This window comes from Neopsephotus bourkii, unplaced genomic scaffold (assembly GCF_033783945.1).
Source record: "Neopsephotus bourkii isolate Nb327-2 ecotype Australia unplaced genomic scaffold, CSIRO-AGI_Nbou_v1 NB_1814, whole genome shotgun sequence".
Lineage (NCBI taxonomy): Eukaryota > Metazoa > Chordata > Aves > Psittaciformes > Psittacidae > Neopsephotus > Neopsephotus bourkii.
In genome coordinates, this window is record NW_026902287.1 from 973,847 (window position 1) to 993,957 (window position 20,111).

General features: G+C 37.9%; 2 protein-coding genes across 2 annotated transcripts in view; both read left to right on the plus strand.

Annotated features, from left to right (window-relative positions):
* LOC133206627 (tudor domain-containing protein 7-like) overlaps positions 1-20,111 on the plus strand; it is a 33,195-nt gene that overhangs the window by 12,371 nt on the left and 713 nt on the right. The window contains exons 6-15 of the mRNA XM_061342744.1: positions 6,067-6,647; positions 10,542-10,728; positions 12,098-12,209; positions 13,128-13,330; positions 13,470-13,604; positions 15,210-15,293; positions 15,453-15,587; positions 15,924-16,034; positions 17,121-17,611; positions 17,941-18,101. Of these exons, the coding sequence (XP_061198728.1) occupies positions 6,067-6,647; positions 10,542-10,728; positions 12,098-12,209; positions 13,128-13,330; positions 13,470-13,604; positions 15,210-15,293; positions 15,453-15,587; positions 15,924-16,034; positions 17,121-17,611; positions 17,941-18,101 (2,200 nt within the window). The remainder of the gene's footprint in view (positions 1-6,066; positions 6,648-10,541; positions 10,729-12,097; positions 12,210-13,127; positions 13,331-13,469; positions 13,605-15,209; positions 15,294-15,452; positions 15,588-15,923; positions 16,035-17,120; positions 17,612-17,940; positions 18,102-20,111) is intronic.
* TMOD1 (tropomodulin 1) overlaps positions 17,966-20,111 on the plus strand; it is a 37,908-nt gene continuing 35,762 nt past the window's right edge. Inside the window, exon 1 of the mRNA XM_061342743.1 lies at positions 17,966-18,101. The gene's annotated coding sequence lies outside the window, so the exon portion shown is untranslated. The remainder of the gene's footprint in view (positions 18,102-20,111) is intronic.

Genomic DNA, 20,111 nt, shown 5'->3' on the forward strand with positions numbered 1-20,111 from the left:
TTCAAGCATATTGTCTGCAGGTGCACAGCTGTCTGCAGGTGCACAGCTCTGTAGATCCTTTGAAATGCCAGAGGGCAGACTACTGATACTGAAAGTATCAGTAAAGATGCTTCCATGATTAATATTTGACTTATTTCTGTCTTGATGGGTACTTACATGGGAGTAGCTGCCAGCCTCAGAACAGGAAAAATGCCTGGTGTTTCTCTCAGTACCTTCTTAATGAGACAGCATTGAATGCATGCTCATCAGTAGTAGCTTAGCTCCAAGCCAGCAGTCAGTAAACCTTGCAATATGCCTTTAGCATTGCCAAGCCAGTCATTTGAGGATTCTCCTTTGGACAGTCATGTCTTGAATAACTTGCATCCCTAAACTTTTCTCTGAAAAAAATGTTATTGTTTTACATCTGGGAAATTATAATTTCTGTGTTTAGGTTACAATCATCAGCAATGGAAACTTTTCCTATCTACTCAGCTGGAGGGAGAGAGAATATTATAGCAGAGATATGAAAGCTGAGAGGAATGCAGACTTGTAAACAAACAAGGTTTTTTGGTGAGGATAACAGTCTGAAATCTGTACTAAGCTACTCAAGTTATCTGGTGACATGTCTAATTTGGGCCCGAGCCAGGCAGCAACTTCCCTGAAAAGACAGTCCAATCTCTATTCTTATTAATGCAGAAGAAGAGGGCAAACACTGCACCACTGGAGAAACATGTCAAAATCGGGTGTGCTCCTCCCATCTTTATTCAGAAAGTACACAAACAAAAACTGAGAGATCAAGCAGAGTGAAATGGTGATTCAGAAGGTGATGGGTAAAGATAAGTAATGGATTCTGTATGGGCCACAATAAGTTAAATTATTTAAATGGGGAAAGATAGAGATATGGGGTATAAAATAATAGAGACCTGGAGAACGTAAATGGAGAAATATCATCATCTTGAATTCAGAAGAAATACTTTCACTGATGAATGGATGATCTCTGGCTTCAGTCATCAGGATCTTCTTTCCAAGGAAACTGTCACTAACTGATAGTGTCTGAAGTATGGAGTGTCCAGCATGGGAGGAAGAGGTACCACTACATTTGTCTTACCCACTATGCTTTTTCCTAGGCACCTGCTGTTGTCAAAGAGGATGTCAGGCTAGGAGCATCTGTGTTCTGACCAAGTACAGCTCTTCTAATGTGCTGATTGGAGCTGCCTGTAATTATTCCACAGGTGATTCTTTCTCACCAGTCTTGGTGCTCTCTTCGTTCTAATAGTAGCCTTTTAAATGCTTGTACATCAATATGGGAAGACAACAAAATCTGTCAGTCCTGTGTTTGTCAGGTGAAGCCGTCTTCTATTCTCATTTTCTCCATTTGTCTTCCCAAGTTCCTTCTTGTAGTTAGAAGAAAGAGAAAATAAGAGGCAAACATCTTTTAAGTGGCAGAAAGAACAGATCCATTCTTCCAGAGTTTTATTGTAGTAATGGCTGTCTTGTTCCTTCTGATTTCTCAAGGCGCTGGTAGAAAAATGAAACTCCCATTCTGAATTGGGAATTTTCAGTTATGCTAGAGGAAATGTACTAGCTTTTCAGCAGTTCTAGAACAAAGAATCCTACTGCCTCTGGCTTTCAATCAGCTTAGACATTGTCTGGTGTTATCAGAGGCCAGTTTCATCTCCAGTAATCCACTATTCCTCAGTCAGTTGTCTTAATGCTTTTTAATAAGCATATGGCTAAAAAATATGTAATACCTAAGCATATTCTTTACCACTCAGGGTCACCATGAGCAGCTTGCCCAGGGCTGTATCCAGTTATGTTTTAAAAACACTCTACAACCTTTCTGGACAACATATTCCAGTCCTGTTCCTGTCCTGTTCCAGCTTCCCATATGACAGAAGGTTTGGCTGAAGACAAGACTTTTAGTGTGTCCTTTTGGTGTTTGGGGTAAGAAGTTAGATGGTGTAGCTTCCCATGCAAAACAGCTGATTGTGTATTGGACTAGAAGCTGTAAAAGCTGAAGTGTGAAGGATAAGACTGGCAAAAACAGTGGGACTGGGAGTTCTGGTGATCACCTCTGACAGGGAAAAGACAGTCAGCCAACTTTATAGGTGCAAGATTCTGCTGATCAAGGCCAGGAATGTCTTCCTTGCTGGTTTGAGTTCCAGCTTGCTGGGAGTTGAACTTCAGGTACTATTGAGGAAAGTCAGAAAGATGAAAGCTGCCTTCACACTGAAGCATTTGTCTAAGGTACCTCAGCAAAATGTGCCTGTATGCAGTCTATGTATGTATGCCATGATAGCTAGCTTCTGTGTTGCATATTTAAATCAGATCTGAAAGAGTTAACACATCACACGTCTGGTGAATTATTCTTGCTGAATCACAGTGATAGTTCTGATCAGTGTGTTCTGGAGCAGTTGTTGAAGAGCCATTTGATACCAAGAATCCTTAAGCCAGACTTCTCCTGCTTGCCACATACGGTGATACTCTGTCACTGACATTCAATACTAACTTCCACTGTGTGTTTCCTTTCCCTACCTTGCTGAAGAATGGCAGAAAATAGCTGCATATGTTAGTTGTGAATGTAACGGCGAAAATGAAGGACACCTTTTCTGACTAGAAACACTAATTGCAAGGAGTTGTCTTCTCTACCCCCTTCCTGGAAGATACTGATGCTGTAGGAGTTTTCCAGTGTATCTGCTCTTTCATCATCACTGTACACACAATTAGGCAGGACTTTGCTCATTCTGGCATCACAAAGTGGATTCTCTCTTTGATTATATATATTAGTGTAGTGGTTTACTTGTACATCGTCAAGCACACATATACAAAACTGCTGTCTTAACACACACAGGATCATGTCTGCATTTGTCCTCTCCATATATGTATGCCAAAAAGAGAAAACTTGCTCTCTACTTGCATTCCACTGGATTTAATCAGTTGCAGCATCAGTGTTTATCTTGGGAGTATTTTTTCACTTGAAGCTTTACTTTTTCTGGGCTCCACATTTTTAAGAGCTCATTCTGTTACTCAGACCCAGAACAAATGTGTTTTTCTTCTGCGTAGAACAACATAAGTCTGTATTGCTTTGGTAATACATTCTGACAGCTGTGGACTTCGCTTTGTCCTCTGTAATGGAGAGGTGACAGTAGGCATGTTGTCATGGAACATTGGAACATGGAACAGCAGACATGCCAGCCACACTAATGGGAAGAACCTTGCAGGCAAATCTGTAAACCCAACTGGAAACCAACTTGAGACATTTGTACTAAAAAAGGGTGCCTGCTTTGAAGTACTGCTCACAAGTGAAACTCTTTGCTTCTAATTAAAAGTTTCTGTAGTGTTGTGCGTCTTCGAAGGTGTCTTGGCCATAGCACTGTTTGGAGGAGTCTGTTGCATCTTGAACATTAACTTCTATGGAAGAAACAGTAGCATAATGATGTACATCTGAGCTTATTTGTGCCTAAGCACAATGTACTGAAACCCTGTACTGAAAGCATTTTGCTGTCTCTAAACAGTTTGCTCAGTCAGCGTCTACAGTCTCTTCTAAACAGAGCTTCAGTGCCTGAAAAACCTCAGAGCTATTATTGGAATTAAGAGGTTTAAAGGTCTGTAAGGATCTTCTTTCTTTATTCTGCTGCTAGTCTTAGTGTGTGAGGTTTAATACTCCTGTCAGCTAAAATTTATTCATCTCTGTTGCAGCACTAGTTAAAAAGCTATGTAAGGGAAAAGGTACATAAAGGTAGACCTCTGCTTGTTTCAGGATGAACTGTGATACATTCCAACACAACCTTCTCAAACAGATTTTTGTCCTTATAATGACAGTATTTTCTGAAGCTAAACGTTTCCTTGGCTGGTGATTTAAACAAGTTCCTCAGTCTTGTATATGGACACTTGGGACATCCTTATCAGTTCCTCTGTATCTAGGATGTCATTACCTGCCAAGGAGTTGTGGACTGATTTTTTTTCTCTGAGCCACATGGTATGCTTTGGTCTCTTGACTGTGTATCAAAGCACATGTAAGGCCTTGATAAGTTTTTGTTTGTTTTTACCAAGCTCCTTTGTCTGTGCTTCAGGAGGCACAGTAATATTTCTTATACCACAGGGTACAAATGTAGGTTCTTCATGTCATAAATCATTGAAGACTTTTTGGTCCTTCTAAGTTGAATGGCCAGATATGTTTTGTCACCTCTTGTATCAAACTGATTAGCAGAGATGCTTGAGAACTTGGTGAATGTACATTGAAGTCCTTTATATGATTTGTTTATATTTTGTCCTATAGTAGATATGTATCCTTTAGTACATGGATGTCTGTAATGCACTATCTCTCCCCTCCCCCCAGTTAAGAAGAATGTCTCCTTGGTTTAGTGAGCCTACTTGGAAAAACTGAGTCTTTAAGCTTGTGGAATCTTTCACATGAATTCAGGGAGTTGAGGGTTGTTAGATATGTTTGTTTGCTTTCTAATGTCTTATTCTTGCAGAAAATATCATTACTTTAGTTTTCACTGATAAGGAAGGATTCAGACATGCCACCATGAATACATGACAATTTTTTAATGTGGCTAGAATTTTTTTTATCTATGAAAACTGTTCCCTTTGTCTGTATTTTAGATAGCACATATGCTAGTGTTCATGATAGTTGACCAAGACCTGTTGCCAAGAACCGTTTGATAGTCTTTTTCTGCACCAGTAGACAGTGTAGTGAACAAGTGTATGGATGTGCACTTGTGTCGTAACACTTAGGTGGTTTTGCTGACTCTCTAAACTCGGATAATCATGTGGCAGTTTGGGATGAGTGTAAGGAGATGCACATAGGAAAAAGTATGTGGCTCTTGACACAATAATGACCTTCCCCCCTCCCATTTTTTCAATGTCTTGTAACTAAATATACTTGTCTCTTTTGTGTTATCTTGATAATGAGTTACATGTATTAGTCTTGTTATGTAAGATAGTAATCTTCTTTGTTACACTTCCATTGTATGCTGCTAAGACAGAACAGCATAGAATGGCTTTAGTAACCTTTATAAAGTTCTGATGGATATGGACATCAAATATTGTAAGGTAAATGCTACCCCTGAGCAGTAGCAAGTAATTCAGCTAGTAAGTGTTTTTTTCAGTGGTCTGCCTCAGAAAAGGACTTTGGTGTGACGTACATCCAGGAAACTGACAAGAATTGTTTCTTCTCAGGAACATCAAGGTGGAGCTGCTTAAACCTTAATAACCTTATTGCAGGACTTGTTCTTGCTTTGGAACCAATATGGAAACACTGAGAGCTTTTGTTATCTCAATTCTACATAGATACTCCTGCTAACTTACAGTTAGGTCGATCTAGGTTGAAACTGCATAGCTTTAGGAACTTGAATTTATTGTAAGTTTATTTCTACAGTTCTCAAATGGTTCTTTTAAGGATGTACAGAAGTTAAGGAAGACTTCCGATCATGTGAAATGCCTGCTGAACTTTGCAAAGGGTAGAAACATGGACTGGCAAAACATAGGGACCTGGGGGGAGGCTGTGGGTATAGTTCAAAGTGGCCTAATCAAATTTATAACAAAATTTATTATGAAATTTATTACTTAATTTCAGAACCATTTGAAAGAAAAGAAATTCCATGAGCATGTCAGCAGATAGGCTTTCAACACTGCCTGACATGTGTCCTCTTGTTTCGGAAGGATACCATCAAACCCCCTTTCCCCTCAGTAAGATGAGACAGAAACTTTCATTTATGATCTGTTTACCTGTATGGATGACCAGGATAGGGGGCTGCTAATGTGCAAAAGACCTAAGTTTGTGGAGTGTGTCATCATCTTCTTGTCCTTCTAGGAGAAAAGAGAGATGAGACATCTTTGGAAGCAAGTCTTGAGTTGTATTACGTAGCTCAGATATTTGCCCTGTACTGATGTGGTCATATGCGTTTGGTATCCTTCAAAATGGAGGTGAAGCATTGCAAGAAATACTAAGCTGTAGTAACTACCTCAAGCTTACTTTCCCCTTGGATACCCACTTCAAAGTCTGTGATGTAAAATGTAACTAGCAAAATGGATTACCCTTAGAGATGCAACTGATTATTGACTATATTTTTTGTTCCCAAGGTGGAGAAAGTACACAGAGGTGATCAGGTGGATGGGCTTCTTTATCCTGCTGAGAAAATAACACCGATAGCAAAAAGTGATACAGAGCAACACAAAGCATCTCAGAATGTTACATCTTCAAAAGCAGACCCTTTGTTAAAATCAAGTATGGAGAACACGCCTGCATCACTTAGTAGTGACTTCAAGGAGAAAATAGTCAACATTTTGCTGAAGTATTCTAGCGGTCTTTGGGCTAATGCACTTCCTAAATTGTACCAGGACACCTACCAAGTAAAATTTCCAGAAGACATTCTAAATAATCTAGAGCTGCTCTCAGATATATGTATCGTGGACTATGTATCTGAAGTCCCCAAAAAGGCCATCCTCTATGCAAAACCCCAAAGATTCATTGACTCAAATCTGAATGTCACTGAGAGAGTCCAGAGGCATTGTGGCATGAAAGCTACAGCTGAACAACAGTATGAAGAATCCAAGGACCATTATCCAGAAAACATAACTGTTCCTCCTTTAACCATTCCATCGGAAGGATCTGTGTCCATCATGGTGTTGGAACTCAAAAACACTAATGAGGTTCTGATTAGGCAAGTCTGTACTTCAGAAACTCTTTTTTTTTCTTTATTTATGAATTCACATATTAATATTGTGCAGGTCTGCTGTAAGAGGACAGATGAACAGGAGGTTGCAGGACTTTATTTACTTATTTTGATAATGGAAATTAATCCTTTTGTTTGGGTGCTTAAATGAAAATTTTCTGTAACCTTCTCTGCTGATCTGTTCTATCATTTGCTTGTCTGAGAATCAAAGCAGATTTAACTTGCCATTGGAGACTTTTTAAAATAACCCAATTATAACACATAGTAGTATTCAGATATTGCTGCAATACTCATATTTTTTATTTCAGTAACTAACTTACTACTGACTAAGCATGACTTGAATGTATTCAGATTACACTGCAGTTTTCATTTCTGGGGACAGATGAGTTTCCATCCAACAATAAACTACTAGTGATTTTTGATTTGGTTGCTAATCAGCCCAGTCTTAGAGGACTGTATAAATGTAAGTCGTTGTGGCTGTCGTATGTTACTGTACTGTTTAAGAAAATACTATGATAAGCTCTCTATACGTCATTGCTGGGATAAAACACACAAATCCTAGCAGTTCTTTAAAACTAAAAAAACCCCAAGCAATCAAACAAGAAAAAGTCCCACAAAGGTTTTTTTATAGAAGATACTCCTTTTTGAAAATCATTTACATTGGGCCTAACCTTAAAAAGTTCTATATGTCACCTCAAAGATGAACTGAGCAACTGTGTGGTAATACACTGTATTGACAGCAGTCTGTTTTTTCCTGCTAGTCTTTGCAGTTTCAACGTTCATTAGGTAGTTTCAATCATTCAGAGGTCCTGGTTAGGATCAAAATAAGTATGTGTGGAGTTTAGTTACAGATCCTTTCATTATGAAACTAATACCCTGTTGTTTATTAGTCGTTGACAGTATTCAACACACAGGCCTTGAGGCTGAAATTTAGATATCCTTTTTCCCTCTAGCTATGAGTAATGTATTGGAATATTCAACCTTGAACTTTCTTTATGTGCTATTCCATTGTTCTAGTTCCCAGTAGTGATAATCTGTAGTGAAAATCCCCATATTTGGGGCTTATGAGAGACATTCTCATTTGAGAATGTTGCCATCTTTGTTTTAGCTCCTAACAATATTCCTATTTTGTGCTTTTTCTCAGATAAGCTTTTTTTGTACATTGCATATACATTGATTTTGTATACTGGCCTAAAAAAATCATAATTTAAGGCAAGATTCCTCATCCATCATTAACATGTGTACTGTCTCTGGCTGGATGAGTCAACCATTTTAGCAAAGAAGACACAGCTGAAGTTTGTGAGTGAGCCTAAACTTAAAAAAAAAAAAGAAATCATAGGAACTACATTAAAGAAAAGAGAGGCTTTATGTGTTTTGTTGTTCCTGTGAGAGTTCTGTTTGAATTTAGTCAAACACATGGAACATAATGAAGAGTAATAGTGCCAGGAAAGACAGCCAATTTAAAACACGTAGTTATCTATACTTAGAGATACAGAAGTAGACATGATGCGTATTGCATGTTTTGCATTGGGAAGAGCAGGAACAAATTATCTGGGTATTAATTCTGCAAAATTTTTTCCTTCTTACTATACACCTTTTAATCCTGGCAGCATTGATGACTTGCTCTATATGTGAAGTAATGAATGTTAGCTTAATAATGTTATTTTAAGGATGTTTCCACTAATTATCTGGGGAAATGGTTCAAGTCTCATGGATTAAAATACCATGTGACACAGATCAGATGAGGTTGATTATGTTAAAATTTCTCTAAATCAGCAGTTCCCAAATTTTGGACCAGGGTTCTTAGACAATATTAAAGTTTCTGAATTTGTCAGCACTGGGTTAGGTATGTGTTGGTGATTAGTGGTTTCTTGGCACTAGATACAGAAGTGACTTTTTAGGGTTATGTATGTACTACATGGGGAAGGTCATTTATCTTCAAGATGAAACTATCCCTGAACTGAGTAGTTCACAAGAAAATGTTCATGTGGGTATGTAGGAAGGAAACAATGCATGGACTCATCTTTCCTGTGCATGAAAGGCCCTGAAGGTGACATGCAGTCACCTTCTCATGATCCACACAAGAATGGTGTAGCTGGTTTTTTGTAGGATCAGTAAACTCAAGATTGTTCTTTTTGTCTTGGGGATGGAGCAGTATCTCTTTATTTTTTTGGTATGCAGCTAAGCATTGTTTGGCTGAAACCTTTCAACTGCAGCACTAATTAAGATGAAGTTGGAAGATTTGGTGCTATTTCAGTTTTGAGGCAGTACAGTTCTATAAGAATTCTGATGTCAGAAAGAGAGGAAATAAAACACTCCTAGATGTTTGCTGTATATCTACAACAGTGTGATTGCAGGAAAAGATGATAAGTAGGTGCTACATTTGAATTCTCACAAGAATTTGCTATAAGCTTTTATTCTCAACTGCCTTGAACTTCTGTGCTACAGTTCAGATGCTTTTTTTCTCTTTTTACGTTTTTGAATAGACAGAATTTTATAGCTTGTTTCACTATGGAAGCATACCCCTCTGTTCCCTTCACAGTGAAGCTGCAAGCCTTACTTGATATGTGAATCGGTTCCAGTTTAAGGGTAAGAGTGGTGCTGAATGCACACTTGCAGTATCTGGCCAACTGCACACCTGCTTAGTCTTTCACATATTTTTTTTATGTTGCTTTCGAAGATTATTTTCCAAAGAATCTGAACAATATTTTTTTCAGTTGGTTTTGAGAGGCTGAAAGCTTTTTCAGTGCAATGCTCAGGTATTATCAGAAAATAGCTAGTGAGGCAGGAAATTCTGAACGATTATACTACTTTCTGTTAAGATACTCCTACTATCTGTTAAGTGTATCCATAAAACAGATGTTAGGAGATAAATTTTTAAGTAGCACACAAGTGATTGTTGCCCCACTCCATGTCCATTATGAAGCAGATGAGTGCTTACATAGAAGGACAAGGGCTGTTATTCTGAAAAGCGATATATAATTGGATGGTGAGTAGTAGGCTGTGTTTAGGAGAATGAGGATTCCCTGGAATATGATCAAATTTAAGTTAATCTTTATAATAAAGTTAGCATAATATGTCATAGTACAGTATCTGCACTAATCTTGGGCATATAGCAAACCTTCAGAATAAACCCAGATTTTTATAGGATGATAATCTATGTGGGAGACGTGAGCAGTATTAATCACTCTATGAGCAAGTTAAAATAGTAGCTACTAATACAAATTTGGGATTAAGTTTTCCTTTTGTCTGATTTAATCTGACTTCTTTCTGAAGCATTCATCTTCCTAGTTAGAGTTTTCAGTAATTTTATGTACTTTATTAAAGAAGATCTATGCAACACAAACTGCTTCAGTATGAACCATTAGGTAGCTTACTATCAGGATTGTTCTGAAGGTGAAGAGTAAACAGCACATGGTTTGACAGCTGATGGTAAAGTTATTTTAGAGGTTTTGATCAACCTTAGTGATAATCAGATTAAGCTGGAGTTTGTATATGACAGAGTAACTTCAGAGATGAAATATTAGTCCTTTTATACTTGGTCCCAGGTACTACTGTGCTCTTGTGGTCAAGTTGCTCTATATGATTGTAATAATCAAGTAAGACCTCTTAGTAAAAATCTAGTGTAGCATGTTGGATTCTGAAGTGCTGAACCACATTTATCTGTCAACAAAAGTACTGAATTTTATGTCAGTTACTTTTCAATAGCCCTGTTAATGGGAAAAGAGTTTGGATACCTGTGTGCTTAGATTATATATCCATAATTTACTCATTTTCAAATATGCATATATATGTTCTTAGGTTTTTATTCAGCTTTTTGAAGTTGCATCCTAACTCTTGTGGTGGTTTGTTTTGGTTTTTTTGTTTTGTAAAATACTGTAGGTATGTGGGCAAAGATTATTCTTCTGCCCAGGAGCAAATGGAAGATGACATGAAAGCATACTATAGTCAGAATAGTAAAGTGTCACTAGCTCAATCTTTGAGCGTTGGGCAACTTGTTGCAGTACATGCTGAAGAAGATGCCTGGTTGCGTGCTCGGATAATTTCTCTAGAAGACAACAGAATAAAGGCAAGCAATTACTTCTTTTGGCACTTGGATAAAGACTTGGAACAATCTTGGCTTTTAGATATACAGTCAATTCTAAATTTGCTGCTCTTAGGGTTTTAATATGGGGCTTAGCCTTACAGCACTTGTGTGCTGAAATGTACCTCTAATAAGTCTTGCACGGAATGGATGTAATAGCACTATTTGGAGTGGTACAGAGGAAGGAAAAGGAAAGAACAGAATCCACTTGCTGGTAGATGTTGTTTGAAGTCTTACACTGAAGTTATCTATTACATGCACTAGATAGCAAGACAATTAGAAACATACTTGTGTTCCCTTCTGTGTGGATCTTGCAGCTCTGGGAGTTATAGGTAGATTATGTAACTCTTGTGTTACACTTTCCTGGGCCAAATAGACTGTACTTGCCGTTTGCAATGAAACCTGACCATACAATAGAACTTTCAAACTCATCAGTTATTTCTTGCTAGTCAGACATTTAATGATAACTTTTCATATTTTGTTTCTTCCCCGAGTTACATGACTTTTTACTCAGGTCTGCTTAATGTACTTCTAAAGTTGATCCAGTTCATAAATATTTAAATAGCACATGTATTAGAATGGACAGTTTTCTAAAGATTAGTGTGATACCCTTCAGCTGGAACTTGGAGGGGAGTGTCAGAACTCAGTTCTGTGAAACATTGTTGGATTTAGAGAAGTGTCAAGGACAATTGGTAGTATGTCTGCCTCCAATTTCTCTCTAGCTAGAACTGTCAGCCAAAAGAAAGCTACTGCTTTATTGCAGCGTTTGCTGATTATCCTCTGATGCAGTGTTCAGGCTCCCTTTTCAAGTTTGTTATGCATGATACAGTTTAGAAAAAAAGTTGTAAAAAGCCCTGTCAAAGCCTTCTTTCACTTCAGCTCTAATTATTTGCTGCCAATCAGCAGTTTCCTTACTGGTTTCCTGCATTGGCTATGGTATTTTTATCAAAGTTACTGTAAGCATAAATCAAAATTATTGTCTTTATAGTGTAAAAGCAAAATGCAGAACGTAAAATGGCACTTAAGTGGTGCTTGACTTTTCAACACTTTCAACAGTTTACAAATTACTTGAGGTAATTTGTGCTGTTCCAGTACTGTTCCTACTAAAAGCTGAGATTCCATGGAGCAGTTGGAGAGGATGATTTTTCAGAGATCTTGAGAACAGAGATCCCTGAAAATACAAAACATTCAAGCAGTGAAATAAATGTGAGCTAAATGGTGTTGCATAGTAACAAAGTGATTTGCTTGTGGCTGCACAGAGAATGTGGTAACTGAGTACATTTCCCCTGGACTCAAGAAAACATCTTCAATTGTATTTGTGATCTTACGCTTTTATTCCCTTTTTCATTATCAGGTATGCTATGTTGATCATGGCTTCAGTGACTTTGTTGAAAGCAGCAGTGTGTACAAACTACAGAAACAGTTCCATTCACTTCCATTTCAAGCTGCAAAATGTAAACTGGCAGGTAAGAGAAAGCCAGTGTTGACTATAGAGCTTCCTGCTGCACAATTTACAGATTGAAACACCTGGGAGTTATGATCCTTGTTCGTAATACCTCTATATATGTTAGATTTTGTTCAAGACAGCTAGTCTAAACAGATGCAGGTTGGCATGGAAAGGAAGGCAAAATAAGGAAGAAAGGAAGGAAAATTAAGAAAGGAAGGAGGGAAAGTAAGGAAGGAAGAAAGGAGGAAAGGAAGCGAAAGGAAGAAAGGAACGTTTTATAGAGAAACCTTGATGTTAGAATACATGTATTTCTGTAATAGAGCTTAGTTGTTTCTGCACTTGGCTTGGATGTCTTTTATCTGTGTAATATATGCGAGAAAAATAAGGAAATGGTTGCTGTTATGTGAAGCAATATATTAGCACAACTCCTTTTTTGCACAAACGAGGCGTATCTGTTGTAGCCAGGTCAGGCAGTACTCCTAAATATGATCCTATTGTAGAGTGATCCTTATCTTTTTAGTACTTGCATATTTGCAGACTTCCTAGACTCTACTGGAAATTATTTAGCTTCCTAAAGCTGGTAGGCATTTCTGATTTTTTAGAAATATTTTATTTTAAATATATAAAATTGCCATGAATTAGCTTGGATTTTGTTTGTTTGTTTTAATATTTGGATGCATTCCTTTTTTCCCTGCACATTTGCTTTGACTCTTTCTGAAGAGGGTCTTTTTCTTTTTTTTTTTTTTTTTTTTTTTATTCCCTGGAGGTGGCTTTCTGTCTTAAAAGGGTGTAAACTGAGCAGAATACAAGTAGCGGTGCAGTACAACTGTCCTGCTACATCCTGATTCTTGAAAAGATTCCTGTTGTGAGTACAGACCTGATCATTATTTTTCCTTTTTAGTAAAGTGATACATAGAAAGTGCTGTGTGTTTTACAGGACTGGAAGTCTTCTGTGATGATCCTGTCTTAGTGAAGGCTGTGGAATTGCAGACATGCTCCAAGATATTTGCTGTGGAAATACTGGAAAAGAGTGACATTCCTCTTCTTGTTCTCTATGACACTTCTGGAGAAGATGATGTCAACATCAATGCTACTTGTCTGAAGTCATTGTATGACAAGTCTCTTGAATTCCACCTACAGGTACCATTTTCCTGTTTCCTTCTAAATTCATTAAAAATCATTGACTGCTAAGGTCTTGAATGGACAAAACACTCAGAAATTTGCTGTCTGTGTATGCGGTTTGCCCCCCAACTTTCTTGTCAAAATCTTACCGTTGCAGGTAGATGCACTGTATAGACATGTCAGAGTAACCAGCGTTTTCTCTGATGGAAGCCTGTATTGCCAAGTGCCATCTAAAGGCATGTCTAGACTTTCTGAAATCTTGCAGAAACTGGAAGACTATTTCCGTTACAAGGTAGGTTCTATGGTGAGAGAAGTGGCAAAGTCATGTAGCCTTTCTTCAGAGTGTACCAGTAATTTTCCTTGCAGGTAAGTTGTACTGAGGTAGCAATGGACTATTTTAAAAGGCTACAGATTCTCTTTATATTTTTTTGGGAGAGCATCCATCAGTTTAAAAGGTGTCTTTTGATAATGTTCACAAGCTGTCTTCAAGGCTTGAGTAACTTTATGACTTCCCCTGAATACTTAGAACAGTAACAATATGGCTCGTAATGGGAAACTCCCAGTGGAAACTGCATCAGATTTCTACAAAGCCTGTGGAGACCCTGCTATGTTTTTTTCTGGAAGTTTTACTTAATGTGGTAGGGTTAAGGCACATAACCAGCCTGGCCCACAGCACAGCGTGCAAAGTGACAATAAAAGCAATGTAACCAAGGTCTGTCCTCTTTGGCCTGGCTTCCTTGGAGATTCAGTAGCTTTGATCTGATCTGTTGCATACCTTGTCTTTGTACCTTAGCTTTTGAATGTTCTGATTAATTTCAACTAGAACAGATGCATAGGAGTCATTTTTAAAAGTCTTAAGTTGCTTTAAGATAGGCATGTGTCAGAGAAGTATGACATTCTACCAGCCATTTACAGACACATACAACAAACCCTAGTGGACTCAAGAGACTTTATACAAAAGAGAAGAGAATCTAATTTGTTCAACATGCAGCTGAGCCATGAAATGCAGAGCTTTAAAGGTCTGTTAGAACTGCTGCTTGTAAAACCAGGTATAGAAGTTGAGCTTTAGACCTGTTGTGGAGCACACACCATCTGGAAATACTTTGTTGAACGTGCCTAAGTTATCAAGATACAGTTTCTAGTAAGCTAAACGCTTAAGGAGGGTGTAGAGAGTTCTGATTGTGTTGAACAACACAAAGGTAGGCAGCCAATTAGGTATTTCAGAAGCTCAGTTTTCTGGACAGAGTGTATGTTAGGCTCTTGTTGCTATTAAAGAGAGAACTTGACTCAGAATCTTTAATATCTATCTCTCTATGAGGGTGAAAAAAGCAATCTTAACATTGCAGCTTGTCACGAGGGGTTTTATCTTGCCTGAGAATTTAAGCAAACTAAGGTATTCATGGGTCTTCATATGGAGTTTATTCATGTTTTGTGTAGTGTAACTATTCTCATGTTATTTAGGAACACTGTGGTGAATGTCACCCCCATAAGACTTTCATTTGAGTTGGTATTAAATATCTCAACAAATGTGTTCCAGAATACAAGGTAGGAGTTTTTCCTGTTGTTTATCGCAGCTCTGAGCTGCTCTTGCTTTTTGGAACACTGAAGTCATGGTCAGTAATTTTGTATTTTGTGTTTCCAAATCTGGCTTGTTTTCCCTGACGGTATATATTTTCTTAGTTTCTCAGTGTAAGACACAGCTTGGAGTGAAAGCTTTATTGACTGGGGAAGCTTAAAACATGCTAAGAAATGCTTCTGAGGATGGAAGGAGACTTTATATTTGAAACAGTTTTTGCTTTACAGAACAGTTTATTCCATGTGTGGCTTTAGAAATGGTTAGTGGAATGTCAGATAGTAATAGCTCCATGCTTTTTATCTTCTGTTTTTATATTTGCAGCAGACATCTGAGTTTAATGTATCGCTTCCTTTCTGTGGCAAAATCTGCTTGTTTCCTTCTAAAGGAAAATGGGCACGTGTAGAGGTAAGAAGTATTCAAAGAACAGCTACAGTTTTCTCACATACAGGTGGCTCTTCTTTTCGTTCAGTTAAATCTGAACCCTTAGTTTCCATGAAATTTCCTATTGTGTATGTGTCCTTGTGTTTTTAGCCTCAAGATTATACTCTTGCTTTCTTCTTTCAGATAAGAATTATTCACACTAGACGGGCACTTGATGTGCAGTTCATGGATACTGGAACAGTTGCAACTGTAAAAGTATCAGAGCTTAGAGAAATCCCACCACAATTCCTGAGAGAAGTAATTGCAATACCTCCTCAGGTATAAAGGCGTCTTAAAGCTAACCTGTGCTGGATCTCTTTGCAATGTTTGTAGTGCAGCTTCTTTAAGGTTTATGAAATTAAATTTTGTTTTGTTTAATAGCATTCAACATTGGGGTGTATTTAGTTGTGCATCTTTGCCTGAAATACATCATAATGTAGTCCTGTGTATTAACAGAATGCTGTGTATGTGTAATGGTAATGGTTTTGCATGTTTCTCTGTCTCTGTCAATATATTATTGAATCTGTCAGAATTAATGAAGTTTATGTGAAAAAAAATGTGTGGACTAGTTTCCTATTACTAAATTTTACTTTCTGTACTTAACTCTGTTCTTAGGCTTTAAAATGCTGCCTAGCAGATTTACCTCCTAACACTGGCATGTGGACTCCAGATGCTGTACTGTGGCTGAGAGACGCTGTAATGAATTGTCCTGAATTTAGCATGAAGGTAAACAGTCAAAGGGCATGTGTGACTTGAAATCCATAAGCATGTGGAAAGAGAATTGAAAGAACAACTCCAGAAGTTTAACCAATCATCAATTAATTTTGTTGTAGAAGTTAAAAAGTTTATAGTGAGCTCCTGGACATAAATTCTATACCAAGTCCTTTTCTTAGGACATTTGGAAGAAAATTTACTTGCTTAAGCCTGCTAAAAGCTTCTCTTTCCCCTCTTTTCACATTATCCTTTCACATTTTGCTGTCCCAGTCCAAATACACAGCTACAGTTATTTTGCCAGCTGGTAAGAAGGAAACACATTTGGTAATGTTTCACCACGGAAAAACATACAGCTGTTGAGTTAATCGTATTTTTATGCCTCCTGTGACATAGCTTTTTCTCCTTCTGGTCTTGGAAAGCAGCTTTATTCTTTGTTTGGTTTTTTTCTAATCCAGTGTGATTTAGTATACGCTATTGTATACATAGAATTCCTGAAATTATCCTTGAGATAAAATTATTTCTGCTTGCAATGTATCCTATCAGTTTAATTAACTGTAAACACCCTTCTAAAGGAAATCTGTTAGTAGCTACAGACTAAACAAAGCTAATTTCCTCTTAAAAATCTGATTCTAAATACTGTCACAGCACTTTGAAAAGTTTTGTAGCTCTCACTACCTTTTTGCTTGCTTTAACACTGGAGACCATGTAGTTAAAACATTGCTCCTCTAATCTGGGATTTACGACTGTTGCATCTGGCTTTTCTAAACATACTCTTCCAAGATCATTTGGGTTTGTTACTAATTTTTGCTTGATTAAATAATAGACAACAGTTGTATGGTTAAATTATGGAAAGTTTTTATTCCTGGCTGGGAAAATCAACAGAATAATCTGTATAGCTGCAAATGCTGTTTTTTAGCTGTTGCTTATTATCCTACAACTTCATTAACATACTTGAGACAACCTTGAAAATACTTCTGTACATGTAGAATGCATTGAAGTATTGCCACTTTTCTGTTAAAGGCTTTAGTCTTCTGTACAAAATCAGACATGCATTTAATAGTTATTAACTGGAAGTTAAACTGTATTTTGTTTTCCAAGGTGGTTAAACAGGATGGTTCAAAGGGAATTGCACACGTTTACTTGTTTGCTCCAGAGAATTTCCCAGAGGTGGATCATAGCATAAATCGACAGATCAAAACTGCAGACTTGTGGAGGCATCAGAAAGATGTTTTCTTGAGTGTTACACCCAGTGGCACTAGCTCCCCCAAAATGACAAGTGATGCTGTTTCAGCTCTACGGGTAACTAGTGGGAGGCTGGAGAAGAGTTTCTCAGATTCACACAGAGAACCCAGCAGTGCAGTGTCCATGACTGATATGCCCCCACCTCTACCTTTGTTAAAGACTGGTGAGCTCATGGATGTCTATGTCTCAGTGGCCTGCCATCCAGGTCACTTTATTATCCAGCCTTGGAAGGAGCTACATAATCTGGAAGCCCTAATGGAAGAGATGCTCTTGTACTACAGCCGGGCAGAAGAGAAACCTGTGAACATTGAAAAAAACAAGCTATATGCAGCTAAAATTGAAAATCAGTAAGTAGATACTTACATTAAAAACAAAATCTTTGAAGGAAAGCTTACCTCTTCTAAGCTACACAAGCCTAGCTCTGCTTTGTCCACACTGTTAGCAAGATGACCGATGTTCAGTGATACTGAGGGATTATGGGAGTAAATGAGGTTGCAGTCTCTTCCATGCTTCCAGATTTTAACTGGAATGGTTGACTCTGATTCAGATGATACCAGATCTGAGAAGCCTCAGACATATTGGTTAAGATCTTTTGGTCATGTGTTATTTTTTCTGGTGCCTTGATAGTGTGTGAATATGAATTCAAATTGTCTGTTCCTGTTCTCTCCCTTTTTAGGTGGTACAGGGTTGTAATAAAAGGAATTCTTAGGAATGGGTTTTTGTCGGTGTATGAGCTGGACTATGGTAAACATGAGTTTGTCAGCGCAGAGAAAGTACGGCCACTTGTGGATACATTCAGAAAGCTACCTTTCCAAGCTATAACAGCTCAGCTCGCAGGTAGGTAGTAAGCATTGACAACTTTTTTTTTTTATTTTTAATTAAAGTCTTAACATCAGTGGGGATACCAAATGAACAGAAATGTTCAAGTGGACAAAGCCAAAGGTTAGTGATGAACCTGGGGTTTTTTTGCTAAAGTAAGAAAAGAACTTACTTTCAAAGACATGCTTAATGAATACGTTTGTCATTAAAGTAGCTCTGCTTTTCTTCCTGACATGCGTGGTGATGATTATTACTTGTTTACTTAAATGCAGCAGTTTTAGTTACCATGAATAAAACTGAAGATTTCTTTAACAGCAGCTGCTTTTCATTGTCATAAATACTTATTGCTTATTGTGTGTGATTTCTAATATGCAAGGGACACAGGGACATCAAAACTAAATGTTACTTGGATCCTTAAACATAACCTATTACAAAGTGTGAAAGTTATGATACACCTGTAGATAAGAACTTAGGTTCTTATTATCTTAATCTACATAAATTTAGGAACAGGATGCTGAGTTTCTGGAGAAGTTTTTCCTATGTATCTTGCCCCTATTGTAATTTACTGTTTTCCAGTGCATATTTGGAATCCAAAATATATTGGTATTCTCAAACAAACAAGCAAAAAATTCCACATGGGGGTGAGGGCCTTCAACAGACTTAAGTAAGATTAATTTCCTTGAGAATGTGGGGCACAGAGAGTGTGCAGACATCTGATAGAATTAAAAAAAAAAACAAAACTTGATCTCTGTTTCATGTCCTTTCCTTCTTTTTCTAAATTTTTCTTTCATTTCTGCATTGCTTTCAGTTGTATTTCAGAATGTCTCTCATTGCTGCTTTCTGCCACTGTTTGGTCAGCGCTAGTTTAGTCTTCAGTTACAGTATAAGCTTGCCTGAAGTGATAGGCCACAGGGCTGGTGCTCTGATTTAGGTTCCTTTCTGTGGATCTGCTTTCCTGCATAGCCTCTGGTGTGACCTTGAGAGGTTTTTAAACTAGTGACAATGGATGTGTTACCAACAGGCTGGGGTCCTAGGAATGCATTGCTGAAATGAAGCTGATTTCTAGCTGTATCTGTCTACTGAGCTAGTACAGGATCCATCTGAGCAAGCCTGCAGGTCATCCAGTTTACCTGCTTCACAGAATTCCAGGTAGCTAGTTAAGTTGGCCTCTGAGCTGATTCATATTACCAAAGCACGCCAGCTAAGTCTGGAAGACTGGTAACTATTATCTTGCTATTCTTTCACTTTTTTCTCTTTTTTTTTTTTTTTTTTTCTTCATGTCTGCTACTTCTCAGTCTCTGGTCAGTTTCCTTGTAAAATACCATAAGCTTCTCCACCAGCCTTTTCTAGCACTAATTATGCTTACTTAACTGTTGACTTCTCATTCCTCCTGTAACCTGCAAGGAGCTGTGTGCCTGTGTTGCCCTGTCCTATCAGCAGCAAGCTGCTGCTAACAGTAAAAGGGAAGTGTTGTCACTTTGCTATTTTGCTTCTTTTACCTTAAGTTACTGCTTGAGTATCCACGCACAATATTTGAGTGCCTTTGTGTCTAGATGCTGCACACCAGCAGTGGTCTGGGTAGACTGAATTTCATGTCTGCAGGAGCCACTTCTTTCTTGGTGGATTTCAGCCCTATTAAAAAACCTGTTTGGGTTCTAACATTACATTCCTTAACAGAATTGACCTTGTGGAGTGCTTCTTTCAGAACAAAAAAGTAGCAGCAGTTGTGAGGCATTTAGGTGGCACTTCTCTTTGTTTCTGCTCCCTTCAGATCTAGTTTGGTACTTGATGGTTTAGCAGATGTTTTTATAGCTGATGCTGCTTTGAGGTAAAGAAAACTTCATCTAAAGCAAGGCCAACAGAACAAATAATTTCAGCACCGTCAGGCAGAAGACAAATTGTTTGTTTTGAAAGGACCTTTAGTTTCCTCTGTGTCTTATTTCCTGATGTGCCTTGATCATGAATGACAGCTGATATACATTGGATTACTCAGTGCGTCAGTGCATTTGCCTTTCAGTTCTGCAAACC